The 25,187-nt window shown below is 34.2% G+C and overlaps 1 protein-coding gene across 2 annotated transcripts in view; it reads right to left on the bottom strand.

Annotated features, from left to right (window-relative positions):
• Nucleotides 1–407: 407 nt before the first annotated feature.
• LOC115885992 (knirps-related protein-like) overlaps nt 408–25,187 on the bottom strand; it is a 100,542-nt gene continuing 75,762 nt past the window's right edge. For both annotated transcript variants that reach the window (XM_030905026.1, XM_030905027.1), the window contains 2 exons: nt 10,812–10,889; nt 408–1,602 (listed from right to left, as the gene is read on the bottom strand). In XM_030905026.1, coding sequence (XP_030760886.1) covers nt 628–1,602; nt 10,812–10,889 — 1,053 coding nt within the window. In that variant the 3' untranslated portion in view covers nt 408–627. The remainder of the gene's footprint in view (nt 1,603–10,811; nt 10,890–25,187) is intronic.

Raw genomic sequence — 25,187 nt, 5'->3', positions numbered from 1 at the left:
AATTTTTCATTTTAATTTTATTTTAATTTTATTAATTGTGATTAATAATATTGCGTTTATCTCATCATCGACAAAATATCAACAGATAACTTTTAAGTGGTATTAGACGGCCTACAAAATTTTGAGAAATCAAAAGAAAAAAAATCAGTGGCGCACATGTTTTTTTAATATTCCAGTGATAACCCATATGCACGTCCCTGAATAATTTATCGACACTTTATAGTAACTTTTACCCTCAAAATTTCATTCAAATCACCAAAAGTACTTGGAAGGAAATTATAATAAATCGAAAGGTTATTAAGATTTTAACACCCTGTAGCTGCGAAACAAAGCAGAATCGGACCTATGTTGATATGGAAAAATAATATAATTTTTACGTGAGGAATCTCCTCACGAGAGATGGCACATGTTTTTTGGAACATCCTGTATAGATTTAAATGTATCCCCGAGCATTGAATTGACGTCGCCACCGTCGCGCGTCGATCGGTCTGGATCTTAAAGTAAAAACTGTCGACAGCTCTTAGTTAAATGGACCGGGTGAAGTCGATTCAGTGTGCGTTCACCTTTAAGTTTCATTCGTTCCAAAAATAAATTAAGTAAATAGCTAAAACACGTATCATCACAAGGTCAGACTTTAGTCGTCAGATCCAACGGAGTGGGCCTGACTAACGTTAGGCCTTTGAGACCTCGATTTTCCGAGTCGCAGTCGCTCTCCTCGTCTCCTTCACTCCCATGAAACCTTTCTGTCATCACTGAAATACCGGATCTTTCAGACTGAGCTGGGGATGAACCTCTTTCGCTCATAGATCTCATGCTTAGATCAATTGGGGTGTCTTGTACTGGACTCACGTGTGGCGTGGTGATGGTTTTTACATCAACTTCCTCGTCCTCGTCATCTTCTGGATCTTCTGGGGGCGTGGAGGTACGTTGGAGTTGCAGTACAGCGTCTAAGTACTCTCTTTTGACTTCACGATTCACCGTCCTCACGATTTTTTCGTTGTTATTGTTATTGATGGTGTGGTTGGGTAGGGCTGGTTGGAGTAATCCTGGATAGAATGGAGGTGGAAACAGGAATCCAGGCGGCGGAAGAAACGTTGGCGGTAATAATCCTGGAATGAGTGGTAATCGTCGAGCATCTGGAACTTCGACGGACGAATCAGAGTTATGCGATTCGGGACTGCTAACTGAAGGCGATGCAGAGTGTCTGAGAGGTTCTTCAATTCCAAAAAGCAAGAGTTCTTCTCTGGTTCTGGGCAAATGCAGTAAAGGCGGAGGAAAAGACCCGGCGCTCAGGAGTCTCATTCCCATTTGTTGATTGCTGACAGGTGTGTTCATCGGGGGCTGCAGTAACTCCTGATTGCCACCGTCCTCTCCATTCTCTTGCATTTGTTTCTGCTGTTGTTCCTGCAGTAAACAATGGATTTTGAACCAGTTTGATCGTCTACCATATCTGGACCCGCTCTTGGACATCCCCACTAGCATACACTTGCGTAACCTACAAGCTTTGCAGGCGGTTCTGTTTTTCTTGTTGATGATACATTTGTTGTTGTTCTTACAGTCGTTGATCGAGCTGATGTTGTTGTAGGATCGTCCGAAGAAAGACTGAAACAAGAAAAAAAAAAGACGCGTTAAAAACAAATGTTTCTGGTGATTTATTTTGATTTTGTCATGTAAAAAACGTACACTAACAAATAAAAACAAGTTTATGATTCTATCGACCTTGTGATGTCGAAAGTTCGTAGTTGTTTTAAAAATGTGGGAAAAATAAAAGGAATATTTGTTCTCGATAATTGAATTGACCGCAGGTGTCGTTGCATATTGATGAAAGTCGACATATTTTGAAATTGAACTGACCGATTTGTAGATAGACATGGACTTGTGAACTTAACCTTATAAAGCTCAATTTATCATATCATTTTTTCAATTTTCGTAATATACATTACTTTAACGTTATTAAACAATATAAAAAGCACACTCTTAATTTGTTGTTGCATAATTTTCTAGAAATATGAATTAATAAGTTGAATATTTCTGTATATTATTTTGTAAAATTTAATATTAAAAAGCAATTTTCTAGAGTCATAAAATTTTCAGATACTTCTGGCAGCTGTAATTTTACCATTTATCTGTAATTATTTTTTTATTTTATTGTGTATTGCATTTATTTGGCTATGTTTCTGAGGAGTAAATATTATATTTTTACATCCAATTTGAAAAACACAACTCTTGAATTTAAATAAATATTACAAATGTCAGATGACAAATTAGCTCCACTTGTCTTAGAATTTCTCTCACCCCTATAACTTTTTTATTTTTATGGACAAAAAACAACTAGATTTACTATGTTAGTATATGACATAAATTAGGATTGATTGACGTATTCAATTGTTTTGGTCACTTCCGATTTCACCGGAAATGACTACAACTTTTGATTTTTAAATGATACCTTCAGTACCATATTTTTACTTTATTCGATAGAAAATGACACTCTAAATAGAAGGACATTTGAGCATCTTTTAACGGACCAGGACAACAAACGAAAAACATTAGACAACCAAATCTATTTTAACGAGGCTCCTTAATTAGCAATTAACGGTTTTAACATAGACATGGCATTCTAGATTGAAATTTAGAACAGGATTTTTTAAAGCGAAAATGTCAAAAGTTGACATATGTCATTCTATTCACAGTGTCATTTTCTATCGAATAAAGACAAAAAACTCTTCAAAACAGTTAAAAGACATGTAGGTGGAGCCCCCTACAAATAGGAGTCATACTGGCATCAAAATCAAATTTCTCATGTCAAATAACTTCCAGACACCAATTTTCATCGAAATATCGCAGTTACTTTACGTTACGTTTACTCTCAAATCGAAATAAAAATGAAATTTCTACACCTTGTATCTCCGAAACTAAGCATTTTAGAACATATATTTATACGAACTTTTTTACTTATTTTTATCTGCAGAATATGCTGCCGAAGTTTCCGGAATACAGTTCGGACCACCCTGTATATCTTGTTATAATTCATATATCCAAACTGTCTGGCTGAAGAACTTTTGTACATCTATTTATCTATCTTTGCTTATAATTGTTTTAGTAGATTCTATTACATTTTGTTAACTCAGCTGGTCACAAAATGTATATCAAGGTCGAATCTTCAAATCGTTTTCCATTTCGTTTCTTCACGCCAAATTAGCCGGTAAAAAAATCGAAAATAAACGCCCTAAAAACGGTAGCGTTTCGGCACGATTGCGTCACGTCGCCGACGCGTCATTTTCAATTTCCGATTCCGTCGAGCGTGAAAAGTCGGTCGGACGGAGCGCCGGTAGTTGCCACGCATGACCGGGCGATGGCGCTGTGCCATACGTAAAACGGGATTCACGCGCGTTTCGCTTTTTTACCTTTGTTTGCTCTTTTTCGCTCTCTTTACTATTTGCATGGTCTCGAACTAAATTATTTAATGTGCATTAAATATTGTATCATTTGCTTAATAGTATACCGTGTGTTTCTCAAAAGTGGTCCACCCCTATAACTTTTTTATTTTTTCAAATAAAAATACTAAATTTGTTATGTTAGTATATATAACATAAATGAAAATTTATACCCGTATATATTCAGTTGTTTTCGGTTACCTCCTGTTGTCACCGGAAATTAGTATAGAGTTGCTAACTTTCAAAATAAAAAATAGAGGACGGGATGGTAAAAAAGAGGCACAAGTGAAATATTTTTGAAACCTCGCCCAAATGTCAGTAAACGTAAAATAAGTAAACGTAAAATACAACCGTACAAACGAGTGGGAGTAACGAAAGACACAGATTAACCATTTTTTAAAGCCATTGTGGCCATACACAAACATTTTTTAGATTTTAAGTTTTTTATGTAAAAAAGAGGATTTTTTCAATACGCGGGAGAAAACAGGACAGTGAGATCAAAAAAAGGTCTGTTCTCTGGAATAGAGGACGTTTGGCAACACTAAATTAGTACAACTTTTGATTTTTATGACACCTTCGTAATTTTTTACTTCATTTGATAGAAAATGGCATTTTGAATAGAATTACATATCATATGTCATCTTTTAATGTTTTGAGTTAAAAAATAGCAAATAAAGTTAAAGTGTCAGAGCCATAAAAATGTATCAACAATTTGACTCCAAACACCAAGTGTGTGGTGCCAAATTATTCATAAAAAAAGACTTTTTCCAAACACGGTAATGAGCCTGCCCTTGATTAAAAATTAGTGTTTTTAACAGAACCATGGCACTCTAGATTGAAATTTCAATTTATTCAACAATTCCAATTTATTTTATGAGGTTCGGGAAAATTTGTACAAATTTGAGTTTCTATAAACAAAGAAATGTTTCAAACATTTTATCTAGTTTTTATTAGTCCTAAACATGGTTTGGGCACATTGAAATAGTTTTTTTTTTCTAATTTAGAGGCATTAGTTCTTTAAATTTCGAGTAAATAACGTTTTTCTAAATAAAGTTCAGCTGTTGAATATAAAAATAAAATACGTAAAATAAGTTTTTTCCTCATTTGAATAGCGCCACGTTCCGTCTCATGTTCCGGTCGTACTTTCCTCCTTTTTTTCTTCATTCTCCATTTGAATATAATTGTACGAAATTAGTCAACGATTACACAGTTGGGCGGCGGTGCGAGGCAACAGTGTTAAAGTGCGTTGCACGAGATCGAAGACGGATTGGCCAACGTCCGACCCGCTGAACTGGATGGTCGGCGTCCTCGAAGGACTCCCGATGCAAAGACAACGCCCTAAATACTTTAGAGCATTATGAAAAGTAGCATAATTACAGTGTGTGACCTATTTCTTGAAATGATGAAAATCCACAAATAATTAATAAAGTTATTTTTGCCCATTGTTTTGGCCTTAAAATGTCTAGAAACATTATTTCACAGTTTAATAGAGTCAGAATAGTAACACTGTCTCAACAGGGCTACCGGCAAGTTGCAATAGCTGAAATTGTAGGAGTTAACCAAAGCGATGTTTCGCGAATATTAAAAAATAATCAGGGAGACAAACGAGGTTACAGACCGACCTGGAAGAGGTAGAAAGAGAGTTATTACTGTTGTGCAAGACCGTCAAATATTCCTAATTGCACGGTGCAATCCCTTGCTTTCTAGTACTGCTATTAAAAATGAGTTAGCTCGCCTTGAAGGAGTAAATGTTTCAAGAAAGACCATAGCAAGAAAACTCAATGACAGACGATTACATTTAAGGAGGCCTCTATGTGTTTCGAAGCTTAATTTACAGCACAAAATTACGCGACTACAATGGACTGAGGAGATGAGAGCAAATGGACCTAATTGGACCCTCGTCATTTTGTGATGAAACAAGAATAGGCCTAGTATCAGACTCGCGACGAACTATAGTCTGGAGAGCATCTGGAAGACGAGCACGCTTAAATGCAGCTTAAATGGGCAGGTATAATGCATGGAGCTCGAACTCCACTTGTTTTTATTGATGGCACAATGACAGGTGCCTCATATCTTAGAGACGTTTTATAGCCTATTGTGCGTCCATTTCGAGGGGCAGTGGGGGATGAATTTGTTTACATGGACGATAATGCTCCTCCCCATCGCACTTTAGCGGTTCGCGAATTTTGTGAGGAAGAGGGTATAAGAAAACTGTGGTGGCCACCGATGTCTTCAGATATGAATGTGATCGAGCATGCTTGGGACATGCTAAAACGCCATATTGCCAAAAGGAATGATCTCCCCCCCCCGTACCTTAAATGAATTGAAAATTGCTGCGCGCGAAACATGGGAAGCCATTCCTCAACATCTTCTGGACAACTTAATTGAGAGCATGCCACGTCGTCTCACAGCTTGCATTGAGGCTCGAGGAGGCAATACAGACTATTAGTTGTGAGAAATAATTAAAATGTACACTGGGTAGAAGAACACTCACTCACACTGTGAGAAATAATTGAAATGTGACATACTGTACGTAAGATAAAATAATTTCAAATCACCTAAATAACATTGTCTTATAAAGTTTTGGAATAGGCGCCCAAAACAATCCGGGCGTTTTGCATACCTACCGACCATTACATAATCGCTCCCATTCAATCAGAGCGTAAAAAGGATGACTAACGTTACGCAACCGCGAACGGAAGGAACTCATTTGAATTGTTCTTAGGCCGGAAGACGTGCCTCGATTCTTCTTCTTTTTATCCTTGTTCCCCTTTTCTTGCGCAAATCTAAGCCTTCGCGCGAAAGAAATTGTTTGTTTTACATCGGCGAAGAATTTTTTAATATGTGTACGATGGCGCAAGCGAGATAAACGATTTAGATTCGGCTAACAAGCACGAAAGTGAAAAGATGCAGCCAGAGATGATGTAAATATTAAAGATTTGGAGATATATTTATATTTTTTATTTATATCTTTTTTTATGTAGTAATAAAATAAATAAAAAAATTTCCATAGCAACTGTTAAAATTGCCTTATATCTGTCAAAAACAGTAGATAAAATAGTACTTTAACCGAAAGGTTAAAAACTTTATTTCTTCACGGACATTTTTAATTGCTTCCATTTTTGAAAATTTTTGTATTCCTTTTCATAAGTTATTCCGAAATTAAATGGAAGTAGTTTGGATATAGCGTTTGTCGCCTCAGCCTGAATATCTGTTGGTCATTGGAGATATCGGACTCTGACAGTTTGGACGCTTCTTAAAGCTATTCATTTATATTATTGATTATTGATATTATTACATGATGATGCTTCTTAAAGCATCAATATGCAATCGGTGGGATCGAAAACTGTGATGAACCACCTAGAAGCACTGCCCTGGCTAGGTCAAAGCGGGATCACTCTGTGCTGAGTGCCCGGCCACAGCAATCTGGTGGACAACCAAGAAGCGGATAGATTCGCCAAAGAGCTGACCAGGGGAGAGGCCGTGGCAGACGACCCGCCACTTGTGACGATCAACACACTGAAGGAACCACCATCAAGGCCAATAGCAAGAGACTTGACACCGTGAGGACTGCGCTACAGCTCGAAAACTGTGGCCAGTGGTAGATAAAAAAGAGGCAAAACAACTACTAGATCACAGAAAGAACTTATTACGCAAAATTATAGGTGTAGTTACTGGAAACTGTCCCATGGGGGTAAACCTCGTGAGATGGAAGACTACAGAGAATGCGGAGAGGAAGAAGAAACTATAGATCAACTGCTGTACCACTGTCCGGCACTGGAAAACCGACGCTTTAAAGTTTTAGGGCACGATTTTTTGGAGGGACTAGAGGAAGCAGCACATCGGAAAAAATGCGGGATTTGCAACAATAATGACAATAAAAATCAAATGTAAATGTATAAGATGGATTTCGCTGCAGTAACGTAATTTGTAGTGAATTTTATCTAGGAATAGGCGACTTTTGCTGCAGTTTGGGACTGTGTTTATGTCATTAAGCCATTTTTTTAAATGGATAAGGCGGATTTTGCAACTTGATTTCTTGTACATAAATATTTCTTCATTTATTTTCTGTGCAAACGAGTGGGAGTAGCAAAAGACACAGATTAACCATTTTTTAACCCATTGTGGCGATAGAGGAATATTTTTTAGATTTTAAGTTTGGTATGTCAAAAAGACGACTTTTCCAATGCGAGAGAAAAGAGGACAGTGATATCAAAAAGAGGACTGTCCTCTGGAATAGAGGATGGTTGGCAACCCTAACCTAACCTAATCTATCCTGAGACTAAATGGTCCTTTACCAAGAAGAATGAAGGGGTTAGATAAGTGTGACCTATTTTAATCTTCTTCCAAAATTTTCTTTACTTCTTTCTTATTTGGAATGCATATTTTCCACTGTCACTTTAAACATTAATAAGAAACAACATAATGAACCATGTCAATGTCACTCGTAGAGATCTTTAGGACTTTAAAAGCCAACGAGCTAGTTTTTACGCAAAACATTCCGTTGCACATTTCAATTTGCACAAACCGCAAACGGCAACCATATCTCAGCCGGTATAAATAGCCACGATCTGATTTTATGCTTGTTGAACCGCGACAGCGTCAAGTGTCACGTCCAATTTGAGCGGCGAGCCGATGATTTGGACGAAAAACGCGCGTCCGGAGCCAGAGGTCGCGCCAAGCAGAGCGCGTCCAAGATCGAATATTGTTGTTATTAGGCGATCTTGAGATATGCAACGCGGCGTCGGCGTTTTTTCTTCGGCTTTGTTTTGATATCTATTGGTCCGTGTTTATTTTAATTGTCTGGTTTATAAGAAATAACGCAAAGAAGAATGATTTAAGGAATTAACGCAAATTATGGTTTGTTCAATGGGTCTTTTTTGCTAGTTTACTTAAGTAAGAGAGAGAGAGAGAGAGAGAGAGAGAGAGAGCTCTTTTTTTGTTTTGATTTCTGCAGGATGTAAGAAAACCGCCTATCGAAATCTCTTCTTTGCGGTGAGCCTGTAGAGGGTAAGAGGAGACAGTTTTGACTTTACCAGCCAAACCAAACCAAACTCACAGACAGCAATTTTCATTAAAATGAAATTATTTGGTAAAAATCCAAATAAAAATGAAATTTCTACACCCTGTATCTCCGAAACTAAGCATTTTAGGACACACATTTCTTATACAATTGTCATTCTTTGACGGCATTTTTTTGATCTTACGGTATTTTTGTAATAATATCATGGTTACAAAAGATTATAATGTGTGCATCTTATAAATATGTTGTATGTTGTATTTTGATTTGTTGTATTTTGATTGATATGTTGTTTTTTGAATACACTAATACAAAAAATGCAAAATAATGTACAATACATACAAATTTCGATTAAACAAGGAGAAAAAGAGAAACAAAGAAAATGTATATGGTTCAACGATCACATACTTATTGTAATATCGACGACATATTGCCAACATTACCCTGCCTGAATAACCCGGTTAGAAGCAATTGTCGCAATGACTTTAATCCATTAGTGTTTGTTGTTACCGAATTACGATTGCTGGTATCACAGTTGATTGTGTAAAAAATAAAATAAAAGCCTGGTTAATAGGTAACGCATAGGTGGTGTAGGCTAATGGTTAATTCGTTTTATTTGCATGGGAATATATAACTAGTAAATAATTAAAACATTAAAATATCTGTTCTTTACACTTGTTTTTCTTTCAGTGTCTATCCCGAAATATGGAAAAAAGCTATTATTAACACTGTATTAACACCTTTCTGTAAAATTTCCAAACCTTTAAATAATAATCGACCTAAGACCCGTGAATATTTTACCAGCAATTTCTAAAATTATAGAAAAACATCTACATAATCAAATCGTTTCATTTGTAGATTCAAATAAACTAATACCTGAATGCTAATCTGGTTTTCGTAAGAACTACAGCACTACCATTTGTCTACTGAAGCTGGTTAATGCTATTAGAACAAATCAAAATAATAAAAATATGACTTGTCTTAGCTTACTAGACTTTAGTAAAGGATTTGATACTCTAGATTATTCACTGCACGTAGCAAAATTTCAATATTTTGGATTTTCAGACGGCTCTTTAGAATTGTTAAAAAACCTTTTAAAATATATACCACATTGTGTTGTCATGAAAAGGGGAAGTTTAAAACAAAAATCTAATTATATTCCTATGATTTCTGGGGTTCCCCATTAATTATAATAATTTGGCACAATTTCAGTTAAATTTTGACGACTATCTGAATAAAATTAACAAATATGCTCTGGATCATAATTTAAAATTAAATGCCGGTAAATCTTGTGTTATAATATTTGGCAGTGATATAAACAAAATTACATATTCGGCTGGCATATAGATAATGATGTGATACCCATTGTTTCAGAGACTAAAAATCTTGGAGACTATTTTGATACGCAGCTTTCTTTTCAGGCACATAAAACTACTAAATTAAAGCCTGCTTATATACGTTTGAAGAATTTTTCGTTCTTCGATAGATATATATCCCACCAAAGACTAAGTATCAATTATGTGACACACTTATTTTATCTTTATTTGATTACGGCTATGTTGTTTATGGTACGTCCATAAACGCTATATTCACTAGAAAAATAAAAATACTACAAAACTCGTGTCTACGGTTTTCTTTTAACATTCTTTTTAGAGCTCTAAAACGCCACACCTTAATAATTTATCTATTTTATCCATGACTAACAGACGACAATTTCAATTAATGACATTTATTTATATCGAATTTTAACTACAAAGCAGTCTCCCTATTTGTTCCCATTATTTCACTACATTGACTATGACCATTCGACTAGGCAAGTGCATTATTTTAAAATTCCTCAACACCAAACAGCTAACTTCCAAACTCTTTCAGTTTTACAGCGCCACATTTGTGGAATAATATTTTTCTAATAACTTTAAATTTCAATCCTTTACAGATTATAAAAAACAAATTAAAAATAATTTACTAAATTCGCAAAAATTATAATTTCTTTGACTGATTTGTGAGGTTCTTTTTCTTTTGATATGCCTGTCATTGGTTGCTGTTCCAGAGTTTTTACACTGTTTCATTATGCCTCTCTGCTTATCTCCGCTGATCCCTGATAAAATTATGTTTTCACTTTTTTTAATCTAATTTAGTTTTATTTTTATAATTTAATTTATTCTGATAATTTAACTTATTTCTATTTGGTTTTTGAGGTCGCACTACTCTGGCATTTTGTTTTTGTATCGGTTTTTTAATCTATTAATAATTTATTAATAATAATATGTATTAATCTGTAAATCTAATTGGGTCTAATAGAAATTCGAATTTGAATATGATGGTAACATTTTAATTTAAATTTTAAACGTGCTTACCTTGCAGCCCTCACAAGTAAAGGCACCAAAATGGAATCCCGCTGCTGGTTCACCGCAAACTTTACATGTTTGATTCATCTGAAAAAAAGCGAAAAACATTGTTGATTATTTAATATTAATTGGGGTTTATTAGAAATATCTAAAATAGGAATTCAATGTTCATCGCATAGTTTAAAAATAACGATGTTAAACTATATTTAAAAGAATCCAACAACTATTAACCTTGATGATGAAAAATCTAATTAGAAACCATTTACGTACGTACATATGTAATCACGTTGTTCAAGTGTAATTATAGATTTTCTTTAATTATATATGTGGTGAATAGCCATTAAATTCTCTCAAGACGTTGAAGCATCTTCTGTTCTGGACCAATGATGTTACGGATTAACATCAGGTATTTAAGCTTTGTACAAGTAGAATAAGCCGTATATAATACAATAATCAGTAGGAAGTAGTTAATTTGACAAAACTATTATTACAATACTTACAATAAGGTATACAACATTTTCTTCTATATAAATCGTTAATTTTTTATAAAATATTCAAAGATTTTAAGATAAACGGGCACCTTAAAATTTTGGTGTATTTTAAAGCTTAATATATTTTGTTCTGGTGGATCGATTTTTATGATTTTTTAAGAAATATGTAGTAAAATTGTTTAACTTTTCAGCACTTCTTTCCAAATTAAAAATGAAAGTTCCCATCTGTCAATTATACGGGGGAAAACAAAATGTTGATATTTTGGTGAAAGTTTGAAACACCCTGAGGAATATGTTATGAAAGCAAGGAATTTAAAATTCATTTTATCATCCAGGTATATCATTTACCGTTAATTTGTTTTTTGGTTCATCTCAATAGCTTTATTTTTGTTGGAGATATTCGCTTTTGAAGAAGACACAACAAATTTTCGTAATTTTTACATTAAAATCATGCCTTTGCTTTTGGTCCTAGTCACTAGACTTAGTAAGTTGTGATCAAGCAGGCTTTCTTGATATAAGATTTACTTCGTTTAATATTCTTCTAATAGACCCTTCATACTTCGTCATTTCGTTCCTTAGTGATAAACTTACAATAAGTCGATCGTCTCGATTCGAAGTTCTCATACAAAGGTTCCTGGACTCTAGCATATGAATTTGTCTCGAAGAAGCGATTGTACTATACTTCGTGCACATCTAAATTTGTTAGCTACATAATTTTGATCTCTATCATCTTCAATTAACGCCACTATACTAGGTGTTGCATCGTCGGGCGGGACATAGGAAATCCCATGTAAATTTTAATGGGGTCAATTATTGGCTTCCCTAATTATTTTAGAGAATAATTCTATTTAGGTTTATTGAAGAGCATTAAAACCCACATTCAAAAGAATAACTCTAGATATTTTTGATTAGCTCGTTTACGAGTTATCGCCGGTTTCTTTTTAAATATTTCTCCTTTCTTATGGCCCTGCATTTACTTATGAGCACCAGTCAAGGTAAAAGATAACTGTCAAATGAAGTTGTCATTTCAGAAATTTACCTATTTAGTGCTTTATTATTATTGAAAACTCATTCCTAAATCAGAAATCTTAAAGATGTATTTATAAATACAAATTAATATGAATTAAAGTAAAATAAAGTAACCAATTACAAGGTTAATTATAGTATTATTACAATATTCAATAAATTATTAATTTAGGTACTATTAAATTGTTAGAACTTTAGGATTTAAGATGTTCAAATATTCCTCCAAATAACCCAGGCGATCATAAAATTCTCTTCTTACATTCGCTAGTTGGTAAACTGAAATTCTATTGCATTCGGCAGAAATAGCATTTTTTAACTCGTCTAGATTTGGGTATTTTTTATCCTTGTATATCCTGTTTTTAAATGGCCCCAGAAAAAGAAATCATTTGACGAAATATCAGGAGACCTTGCAGGCGATCATAAAATTCTCTTCTTACATTCGCTAGTTGGTAAACTGAAATTCTATTGCATTCGGCAGAAATAGCATTTTTTAACACGTCTAGATTTGGGTATTTTTTATCCTTGTATATCTTGTTTTTTAAATGGCCCCAGAGAAAGAAATCATTTGACGAAATATCAGGAGACCTTGCTGGCCAATTTACTGTATGATTTACCAATAACGTTTCCGTTAAAACTATTGTCTAAATATTCCCGAACAGCCAGTTTACTATGTGCCGGGCAGCCATTCATTTGGTACCAAACTTCCTGATTTTCCATAACGGCATCATATAAAGCAGGTAAAATATGATTTTCGAGTAGTTTCAAATAATATTTTGCATTTAAATTTCGCGTAAGAAATAATGGCCCGATAATATTCTGTCCGAATATCCCTGCCCAAACACTTACTTTCTGTGGATATTGCGTCCTTGTTTCGACAAACCTGTGTTGATTTTCTTTGTTCCAATATCGATAATTTTGAACATTGGGTTCATTATTTAAGGTAAACGTGCATTCGTCAGTGAAACATTGTTTTCTAAAAATTCCCTATCCGTGTTTGCTCTTTCCATCTTATCAAAACAAAACGCCTGCCGCCGTATTTTGTCCCCATCTCGTAGCTCTTGGTGCTTTTCATATTTTAATTATTTCATCCTCAAGTTTCCTTGTGCTGATCTTTCCATCGTTCTCTTCCACGCACAATAAAACTTCCAAGTCGGTATCATTTCTTGCATCTTCTCTTTGTTCCTGCCTTGCTTCACATCTGCAGTTATTTATTAGGGTACCTTTGGTCTCAAATCTCTGGATATTCCTTGCGATTGTAAATTTTCCAGGTATCGGTCCATTCGGATACAGAGCAGCAAACATGTCCGACACCTCTTGATAACTATTTCCTTAATAATACCATTTAATCATCAATACCTTTTCTTTGGCAGTGTAATTCATGGCTAATATTTTCGATGTAGGTGTGAGTTTTTAATAATAATAATACAGCACTAAATAGATAAATTTCTGAAATGACAACTTCATTGGACAGTTATCTTTTACCTTGACTGGTGCTCATAAGTAAATACAGGGCCATAAGAAAGGAGAAATATTTAAAAAGAAATCGGCGATAACGCGTAAACGGGCTAATCAAAAATATCTAAAGTTATTCTTTTGAATGTGGGTTTTAGTTCTCTTCAATAAACCTAAATAGAATTATTCTCTAAAATAATTATGGAAGCCAATAATTGACCCCATTAAAATGTAAATGGGATTTCTTATGTCCCGCTCGACGATGCGACACCCGGTATACTTCAATTAAAGCAACTACTAAAGCGGATACAACTTCTGGACTTAAAACCATCTCTGCTAGAGTAACTGCCCAACGGCCAACAACAAATAATAATATGATTTAGTTATATATATATATATATATATATATATATATATATATATATATATATATATATATATATATATATATATATATATATATATATATATATATATATATATATATATATATATATATATATATATATATATCATATATATATGTCATATAGGATATGACATTAAATTAATTATAACACTAACTGACAGGTCTGTTGACTGGGACCAAAAGCAAAGGTATGGTTTTAATGTAAAAATTACTTGAAAAAATGTTAGTGTCTTTTTCAAAAGCAAATATCTCCAAAAAACTATTGAGATGAATAAAAAAATTAACTATACAAAAAAGATGCACCTAGATGATCAAATTCCTTGCCTTTTTAACATATTCCACAAGGTGCTGCAAACATTCACCAAAATAAGAACATTTTGTGTTTCCTCGTATAACTGACAGATGGGAACTTTCATTTTTAATTTAAAACGAGACACTAAAATGTCAAATAATTTAACTACAAATTGCTTAAAAGATCATCAAAATCGGTTCACCAATACACAATATATACGATACACTTTCATTTAATAGTTCCTTTAGGTACAAGAAATAAAGTATGTAAACGATTTTAAATATGTAGCCACAAATTATTTTTTTATGTTACGTTATCGGTATCAGGCAAAAAATCGATGCTTACCCACGGCTCATCACCCTAATTCCAACAATTAGTCTGTACAAATCGATTTTCCCGCCTCTTAAGAACCGTAAATAAAAAAGTAGGGTTAGAAACGATAAATAAATAAAAAGGAAAGTCATCGTAGGCGTACGAATACTGATGTTTTCGAACCGAAAAAAAAACGGTCCAAAATTCTATAGATTCCCAGAGTTCTTTTGGGCAGATGTGCACATTGAAAGGAATGACTTGCAGACTGACTTAAACTTTCTATGAAAGCGGGCGTGAATGGCAACATGGCGAGGTATTTCTTTTTTGATTAATGGTTTAATAATTAGGACAAATAGGCCATTGTAGTTTTCTTGCGCGTATTATGTTAATCGTGTCGTATAAAGGTGATAAAATATTATATTCTTGAATAAGAGTCTTATATATATATAAAAAGAGATTAATTTTGGAAACTCAAAGTTTTGCTTATATTTTCTTGGTAAATTTGTATATTTACCTATGGATTAAATATTGAAATAACCGTCCGACATTTTACAGAGTGATTTTTCAATGATATTTTACGTTGAAGAAAGTTGTTCTAAGATGTTTTGTTTTTTAGATTCAGGGTGTCAAGCCAGAGCTACTTCGGATATTTTTATGAAATTTGGTACATGCTTTTTCTCCATTAAGGGACATTTTTCGATGAAAACTATTTTCTCAAATTATTATTAAATAATTAATAAAAAGTATATTTACATATTCATTGTTTTACAAGCAACGAATTTGTAAATATACTTATAAAATAACTAAAATATCTTAAGTATTAGACAGCAAACGAGCAGTATAAAAAATAACATTAGGCTCATTAGACAATGTGGATCAATCCATACTGAAAGAAAACAACAAACGATCAAACAAGAATCTATATTTTTATAGAATATGTACTAATCGGGCGAACACAGAAAAAGCAAAACTATTTTGCCAAGGCTTTGAGAAAAGCCAGTATCTGAGACGGTTTTACAGAGGTTAGTCTCCATCTCCAATATCAGTCGTACAAAAGTTTATGGCACGAAGGGTTGTCGTCTCGGCGCACTTAATGATGAGGGTTTCTGGTGTTTCCCCATTTTCCCCACAGAATCTGCATATACTGTTGTTTCTTAGCTTCAATCTACTGAGATATTTATTGAGAAGACAAAACCCCGTTGTGAAAAACCCCGTGACGATTCGAATATTATTATTTGGCATTCCAAAAAGGCTTCCCTAGGCATTCTTTGACCAACTTCGAATTGATGGTTACTGAGTTGATCGCTCTTAAGGCTGCTTGACTATCGCTGCGGACTATAGAGTAGTGATATAAACTTTCCAAAACTTTTTAATTAAATAAACTTGTGAATTTTAACATAACATGATATGAACTTCCAATTAAATTATTTTTTTTATAAATTGTCTGTTATATTTGAGAAACAATATGTAAATATACAGTTTTCGCACAGAACAAAATATAGTTTTACTTTTCAACTGCAAAATATCAAATATTTTTTAAATTATTTTAATCTTAAATAGTATTCAAAGAATAATAGTTAATAATCATTAATAATAAGGAAGTATTCAATTAACAAAGGTATAACCTTGTATCTTTTACCAAATATAATGAAATTAATAATGTGAAATAAAATCATATATTTAGTATGGTAAAATCAATAATATTAGTTTTTAAACTTTGTAATAACAAAGTGTTAATTCATTCAAGAAAAAAAAACAGGCCAGCTTATGTACTCTCAAAGAAGAAGAACAAAAAAAAGAATTATTATACACCGACATTGGAATACACAAAATTCCAAGAGCCCGTGCTTGGAATTACCTCATATATTTTCAAGATTACCATCTCGCAGTTGTTAACACACATATTACGATATAATTTAATTTTTACTGGCTGAACTTTTTCAGGAACCGAGCTAATTTTTGTATTTCTGTGCTGGTACTACTCATTATTACCGTCGTTTGCCGCAAAAACTAACTAACTGCCTTTTCTAATTTTTGGTTTATTTTGATTACTTACTAAGAACGTAATAAACTACTTATGTATTTTTTATGTAAATTTTTATTTTTATTTATTAACGAAAACAGTACGTTTCATTATATCGTTGAACAAAATTAAATGCACAAAAATTAAAAAAAAAAATGACTGGCCGAATGATCTGGAATGACTGAGTCAGATCACAGTTAGAGTTGTTGTCATTTGTCTCAATTAATTTTTGTTTACATATATTTTCAAATATTCTTCTTTGTATATTTCAATGTCATTCTCGATTTGAATATGCTAGTTTCCCACTATTTTCTATTGAATTCCTTTTCTATAATGTCTAGTCACTGATTTGAAGTGGAAATCAATTATTACAAATAAGCTATAAGCGTTTGTGACGTTTCTTACAGACTTTCTTATTGAAGATAATCTGTAAAAAAAATGTCTCTATCTCTGTGGCGGATTCATCTCTTCAAATAAGTCCAATGAGTATTTCGCCACTTACGTACTCTGTAAGAGAGACTAAAAAATGAAATAGTTATTTTTTCTAAACACTGCTGATTTACTAATAAACAAATATGCCTAACGAACAAAAAATGCTTAACGAAGACTATATGTAGAATGTAGAATGTTCAGGAGGGGAGTTAATCACCGCGACCTTACAGATCTATTGTGTGTTCTTCTTTTCCATCATACAGTCTCAGGTCTTTAACAAAAGCCAGTATCTGAGACGGCTCCACAGAGGCCAGCTCTCCATCCTGGACATCAACCGTACCAAAGTTCATGGCACGAACGGTCGCCGTCTCGGCGCATTCAGTGAAAAGGTGTTCTGGTGTTTCCCCATTTTCCCCACAGAATCTTCATCCGCCGTTGTTTCTCAGCTTCAGCCTACTGAGGTGTTCGTTTAGGAGACAGTGTCCTGTTAGAAACCCCGTGACAATCCGAAGATTGTTTTTACTTAAACCAAGGAAAACCTTTGATTTTTCTCGGTCGTAAGTGCTGAAGAACTTTTTCGAGTGTCTTAGACCGTTGGAGGACACCCATTCCAGGTTACGGATGGAGTCTCCCAGATTCTTCAGTTCCGCTTTCAGTTAGTTCTCGCTTGGAAAATAGAACGGTTCTGGTGCAGTTAGTGGAGTGTTCGCACCTTTTCTAGCTAGATCATTTGCCTTTTCATTGCCCTCTATTCCTTGGTGAGTAGGCACCCAGAGTAGGAGAACTTTATTTTTTTTGCCTAATTTGTTGAGCTTCTCTAGACATTTTTTGACCAACTTTGAATTGATGGTTACTGAGTTGATCGCGTTTAGTGCTGCTTGACTATTTATTCTAGATGGCTCGGTTTGGTTTGTTGACACTAAACTATAGATATACAAGAGTGCTAATAGATCTCCCATTTCTGCTGATAAGAATTTCTAGAAATGGAGAAGTTTTTATTTTGTGAATGGAAGCGATTGAGAAAGAAATCCCACTGTCTATCAGTTCCATTCCAAATTATGAAGGTATCGTCAACATAATATCAATGCTAGATTTTGTATTTGACAACTTCGGTAGTAAAAATAACCATTCTATTTAAACAAAGTGATTTAAAACCTGAATTGGCACTTACTAATTATTTCTGTAAGAGTACTTGTATATATGTATTTCATTAAAATTTATTCGTATATAACATGTCAGCTCCCATTTACTGTTATACGAAGTAATCGTGAATTCAGTTTAATACCCGAGAAATTTGGGCAAAATATCCGACATTTACTTTAATATTATCGGCTGTATGGAAACCGCCAAAATAAAGAAGAAAAATGTAAGATATCTCGAAAAGAAAATAAAAAATAAGCGAGCCGAATGTTCTAAAACGTCTTTGAGCCCGAACGAAACCAATAAGCATAAAAGTTAACGCGACGGTATTTTAAATTTAGTGTCAGAAATTCTTCTAGAACCGCGGAGCGTTCCTTATCGGTACTGGCCAGCGAGGAAAAAGGGTTTCTAGACCAGTTTCTCGAAACGATTAACATTTTCGGACGATCGCCGCTGACTTTAATGGTAAAAAATGGTGGGACAGCACGAAAATTAACATAAAATCTGGTTTAATATTGTTTTTTCTTAATTTTGGATCGAAGAATTTTAAGTTCTAATACTTTCTTGCTGCGTTAGATCGTACATTGTGATAGGCGGTTAATTTAAACGCGATGATAGGACAAAAAGGTGTGTGTTTAAAGTTGCAAATAATCTGGATTAGAGATGGACAAAAAACCTGATGTGATATTTTCATATTTAAATTAAATTAATCTAAAAAAATTTCCCTTTCCCCAAGACACCCTTTTCCCAAGGCTCCCTTTCTCCAATTTAAAAGTTTATGCAGAAGTAGGGAAACAAAATTTGTAATAGGTAGTTTTTTATGAATTGTTTTTCTGTCATGATAGTACAAAGCACGCTTATTACTTCTCATATTGAGCCTGAATCTTTTGAAAATACTTTAACTTAAGAGTGCATTTCACTAGTCCAAAAAAGTAGCAAAATAAGCGTTCGGCATTTAACGTTTTATGTAAAACTGGCTAAGTATTTTTACACAAATGAACAAGGAAATTAAAAATAAAGGATTATACTATATCTGTATTGTAGCACATTTTTAGACAACTTTGGCCATACATCAACAAAATATTCCTTATGTTTGGACTAAATTTAACCGAAAATAAAACATAATTTAGAATTTCGTTACAATACGGAAATACACACACCGGAAAAGTCTAGGGATATTACAATTTTATCCAGCCATCGTCAGTACTTTTATTATTTGCATTTCTGATATAATAAAATTAAAATAAACAAATAGTTTACATGACGTATTGGAAATAAAAATGCGAAATTTACCGAATTTCTCAAATTTACCTTGATTTTTATTGAACTCAAAAAAATACACACATTTTTTTTTAATCTAAACTGTGAGTTAAAAAAAAAGATCAAACTATTTTTACTTAATAAAGGGTATAGCCTCCTCTACTGTTCATTACAGCCCTACATCGTCTCTCCATGCTCCTGATCAGGTTGTCGTCTTTTCTTGAGGTACAGCCGGCCACGCTGCATTCACGGCCCGAACCAGATCCCTAGGAGATTCACAAGGCATACACATTCTCAAAATTCTTCTTTGGACCGCGTCCCATACGTGCTCGATGGGGTTGAGGTCAGGAGATTGTGCCGGCCAGGGTAAGAAGTTTAATTGATGAGCACTGATAAACTCACTTACCACTCTGGCTGTATGAGGCCGTGCATTGTCATGCATGAGAATGAAGTTTCTCCCAAAATCATTGGCATATGGTAACACGACAGGCTCAAGAATTAAATCACGATATGTGATTCCTGTTAGAAACCTTTCAAGAAAAACGAGATCGGTTTTTCGGTCTAACTGGACTCCTCCCCAGACCATAACTGTTTCACCTTGATAAGGTGAAACCGATCCAACCGAATAAAATTTCCCGGTTTTCTCCATACCCTAAGCCTTCTCGAATCCGGATGAATTTCAAAGCGTGACTCATCCGTGAAGAGAACATTGGCGTGCATTCGACCACTGAACTTGATCTTGAGCTCACAAATATGGTACCTCTCGATTTCCTCTCGTTAAGGGTTGAGCTCTCCAGGGGCGTCTGCTTCTTAAGTTGACCTTTCTTAATCTATTGCGAACAGTATCAGGACTAACGGTTACATTATGTGTTTCCTGGAGAATTAAACTAAGCTCTGGTGCTGTAAGAGTCGGTCGGCGTCGAGCATTTAATTGTAAAAAATGATCTTGATGAGGGGTAATAATGCGATGTCGCCCTGGGTGCCTTTCAGCAACATCACCACTTTCACGGTAGCGTGCACTTAATCGCGATATTACACTTTGCGTTGTATTTAATGCTCTAGCTGCGTCGATTTGGCGCATTCCAGCTTCGAGCATACCCATGGTCCTTAGCATTTCGTCTCTGTTAAGATGTCTAGGCTCCATAATGTCGTTTAATACTAAACAGAGTTATTTGAATAATTCTGGCCAGTTGTCATAAAAACATAGCCAGTACAGGTTAAATTCGAACAATTGATGCTAGGTGCTTTTTATACATTTGACAAAAAATGCACAAACACTTCTGCAAATATTCCAAATTTAGAAATAACTAGTGTGACTACTTCGTTTCAATCGAAGTAGAAAGAATCGGCCTACAAATATGTGGTTGTTTATTCAAAACATTTATTTTTAACTTTAATAAAATGATATCCCTAGATTTTTCCGGTGTGTGTAGATTGAATTTTTGTGATTACAGTGATATATAATTTATATGGTTTTGTAACAAATTGCTCGCTATTTTATGGCAAATGCTAAAGCTTTGCAAATCTTAATCAAGTCTTAATCAAAGCACGTGTCTTTGGAATTTTCGGTATGGCTTATCACGACAGGATCGGGCTCAGCCTTAGGCAGATTTCTGAAATAGAAAATATATTTCCTTGTGCCAAACACCCGCTTTACGCGACCCCTGAAAACGACCCGTACAGTACAGCGTAATAGACTCTTAATCTAACAGATTGTGTGAAAATCTTTCCATATCTTTCGTATATTTCGTGTTTATTTCTGGTTCTTCATTAAACATCGAGCACACAGACACACATCCACATCGCGGCATCCGACAATTAACTTTACGTGATCTGTGCGCGAAGACTTTTTTATTGTGGGTCGTGAATCTCCGTTTCTTCTCTTTCATTCTCTCTCTGTGTGAACTTTATGCGGACGAGATTAGAGGTTAAAAGATCGGTTCTGTTCGGTAACCCGGATATCACCCAGGCCAGATGTGAATGTTATTGCTCGTTCGAGTTTTACTAGCAAAAGTAATTGCAGTTGGCGTTAGAAATGATATATAGATACTTCTCAGGTTTTCATAGTCATCGAATTTTAGCTTTCCTAACTAATTTTTAGGTACAATTACTATTGTCTTTTTTTCGATGAGGAGGGAAAAAGTCTTCCATAAAACACCGACGCGACGCGACGGTTGGGTAGAGCCGGATTCCTACCGGCTAAATAAGACCTCCTTGAAAAAAAGGCCTACCCACTAAAAACCCATCTGTGTTCTAAGCTCGCCAATCTCGGTACCGCCGATTTATCCTTCTTCTAAATTGATCTTGTCTGTACTCAAATCTTGTCTTTTTTGTCCTTCGCCTATTTCTTCATAATGTTCTGCAAATCGTTTCGATATTTTCGTTCGATGATGTTAGAAGGTTTCCGACGTTTACTTTAGTAATCTTCGTACCACATACTGTTTCTGGCGTCTTTCCGGAAGGAAGTTCCATTTTTATATATTGGTTTTCTTTCCTGGATCAGTAGACTGATCAGAGGTATCTTAGCAAGACACAGTACCGCTACTGTTGGACATGTGCAGTATGCCGATGCAACCCTGAGTGCTAACTTCGTATTTATCCTTTCGTTTTTATGTTTTCGTAATGCTGGAAGCGTATGCATCTGTCCCAGATCGGCGATGCGTAGAGTATAGTCGCATGAATTTCCGAAGCCAGAAGTCTTATTTTTTCCGCGCGAGGTCCTCCGATATTGGGAGTTATTCTCGTCAGATGCTGGATGATGCCAGTCGTTTTATTCCTGATTTTTGTGACGTGTGAGGTCATTCGCATGCCCGAGTCGAACCAAACCCCCATGTATTTAACCATCTTTTGATGTTTTATTAATAAATTATCCAGCTTGATGCTTAGATCCTTTGCTTTGCGTTGTCCAACGGGGACGACCAGTTCAGTTTTTTTCTGGGGTCAGTTTGACGCCCATTCTTTCCAACCTATTTTTAGTCGCTAGCGCAGCCGTGTGAATCTTTTCTTCAAGGATCGTGTAGGCGGAAGCAGTTATTATTCATCCTTCTTTTCTATTTAGTAAATTCTTTATACATCTGTTTGCTGTTTTCCATAATAACTCATCTCCTTTAAGGCTTCTCATCATGTTCGTTTCAGTGAAATCCATTCCACTAACCTTCTTAAATTTATCTCTCTCATTTTTCCATCTGTAACAATGGAATATATGCTCAACATCGTGTATTTCACCACGAAATAAACATGACTCAGAGTTTGCCCGTTGCATCTTATAGAGGTATTTTCGGAAGCACCCGTGTTTCAGACAGCATCTGTGTCAGGTAGTATCCCACTTCATCTTCCATATATTTACTTTATCCCACTGATCCTGCCACTTCTCCATCACAGTTTTCCTGGCTATTTGTTTGAACTCTCCCTTGTATCTATCCGCTCGTTCATGAGCTAATAAGTGGATAGGAGGGATGCACGTAATGACACCATCTGCCTCAGTATATATAGTTCTAAAAACTATTGTCTTGCTCCCGGTTGTAGGTACTAACATAGCTTAAACTCGAATTCACTTGAACTGTGAAATACACTGATCTCGGCAATTTTATTTAGGTATAGTTTTCTTGTCTTATAACATAGATTATTAGATTATCAGATGATGAAACACCCAGTTCAAGACTCGAAATGGCTAATTTTTGAACGAAAAGTTCAACGATAAGAAGTCCCATTGAACAACCTATTAAAATTTTACACTTCGTCTAAGCCTGAACTTCGTCTAACCCTGAACCGAGTATGAACAACCGGATTTGAGAACATATTTTGTTATTTCAAGTAAATATATCATCACATACAAACTATACAATAGAGCGAGTCAAATTATAGGGTAAGTACAAATATTCTCAGGGCTGGTAGATCTCCATAAAAGAAACATACTTTCTCTTTATCTATTATGAACATTTAAAAAAATGAGTTTTTCCTTAAATTTTGAAAACTACCTATTGGATTTTTTATGGGTTTTTATATTTTTTTCGCGAAAAAACCTCATGGACATCTTTCTAGAGTCAAAATATACCACCCCTAAAAATATTTGAACTTATTTGACACGCATTCTGTATACAGACTATATAATAACTTAATAAGGACTATAAAAATTAAATATATGTTTTTAAATTAAAAGCAAATAAGTTCCGCACGCCAGAGCTTAAATTGCCACTTTTGTGGCCTCACCGAATCAGTTTACATAACAATTAATGAGCTTAATTTGAATCTTATTGTTTTAAACTGTTTAATTGATTTTTTTTTTCAGGAAACGATAGATAAACATTAAAATATGCTAATAATACTTCAATCTCCGTCAATTTTACTTCGATTTTTTAATATTGTTTTTTTTTTATATTTTAATTTATAAAATGAACTAAATGTCACAAATTCATTATATTATTTTTACTATTTTTTGGTATATCTATCTAAAAATTGAGTTTCTACAAAAACTGCTACAGGTTCTGATTGAAGCTTTTCAGTTTCAGTACAAAAACAAAGTTTCTCGTCTCATTGCTCGTTGATGTCTCTAAGTGTTGCTTGATTTTTATTGGTTGTGAAACAAAATTTCGAGATATATATAAAAGCTTTAATTATTTTTATTTATACATGCTATTATAATATATGTTATTACGTATTATTATATGTTATGTTATTGTTATTTATACATATTATTTATGTATGTGCGTTAATTATTTCATTTTATACATGGTGTATCAAAAACCATGTGCCATATCTCGCTATCCCCATGAGATATGGTACATGTTTTTTTTGCACATTTTGTTTTCCCTCAAGTAAAAATAAAGTCTTAATTTCTTTTTTCGGTTTATTATATTTTTCTTCTAAGTGCTTTTAGTGATTCGAATTAAATTTTGGGGGTAAAAGTTACTGTAAGTTCGACTTATTGTAAAGCCAAAAAAGTGTCCACAGATTCACCAGGGACGTGCATATAGATTATCACTATAATATTTTTCTAAAAAAATATGTAATATGTCACAGATTTATATTCTTTTGTTGGCAAAATTTTGTAGACCGTTTAATGCCAATTAAAAGTTGCATCTTGATATTTTGTCGATTTTGATCTTGATGAGATAAACGCAATTTTATTATCACAATTACGAAAAGCAACATTAATAAATTATTTATTTAATTTATCTCATTATTAAATTTTATTAATGTTCGTAACACTGATATTCTGTATTACCTACAGCAGATTAAAAAGATAATTAAACGTTGTCCAGCCTAGTATGAGTACATCTCAAATGCAAAACCTCTAGCGAGGGGTAGGGAACTCAAAACCTCACAATCTTTTGAAAGGTATATTTCAAAAAATAATTTTGAAAACTATGCATTTCCGCACCTATGTTTATAGGACCATTTCTCATATTTTGTTATATTGTTTACTATTTTACCCCTTGTAGCTACGAAACAAAGCGGAATCGGACCTATAAGTTGATAGAAAAATAGATCTTATTTTTACGTGAGGAACCTCCCTACGAATGAAGGCACAGGCTTTTTGAAATACCCT

Source organism: Sitophilus oryzae, unplaced genomic scaffold, assembly GCF_002938485.1.
Source record: "Sitophilus oryzae breed Bouriz unplaced genomic scaffold, Soryzae_2.0 scaffold_465_pilon_pilon, whole genome shotgun sequence".
Classification (NCBI taxonomy): Eukaryota; Metazoa; Arthropoda; class Insecta; order Coleoptera; family Curculionidae; genus Sitophilus; species Sitophilus oryzae.
The sequence above is the reverse complement of the archived record's forward strand: the minus strand, read 5'-3'. Positions and strand labels throughout refer to the sequence as shown.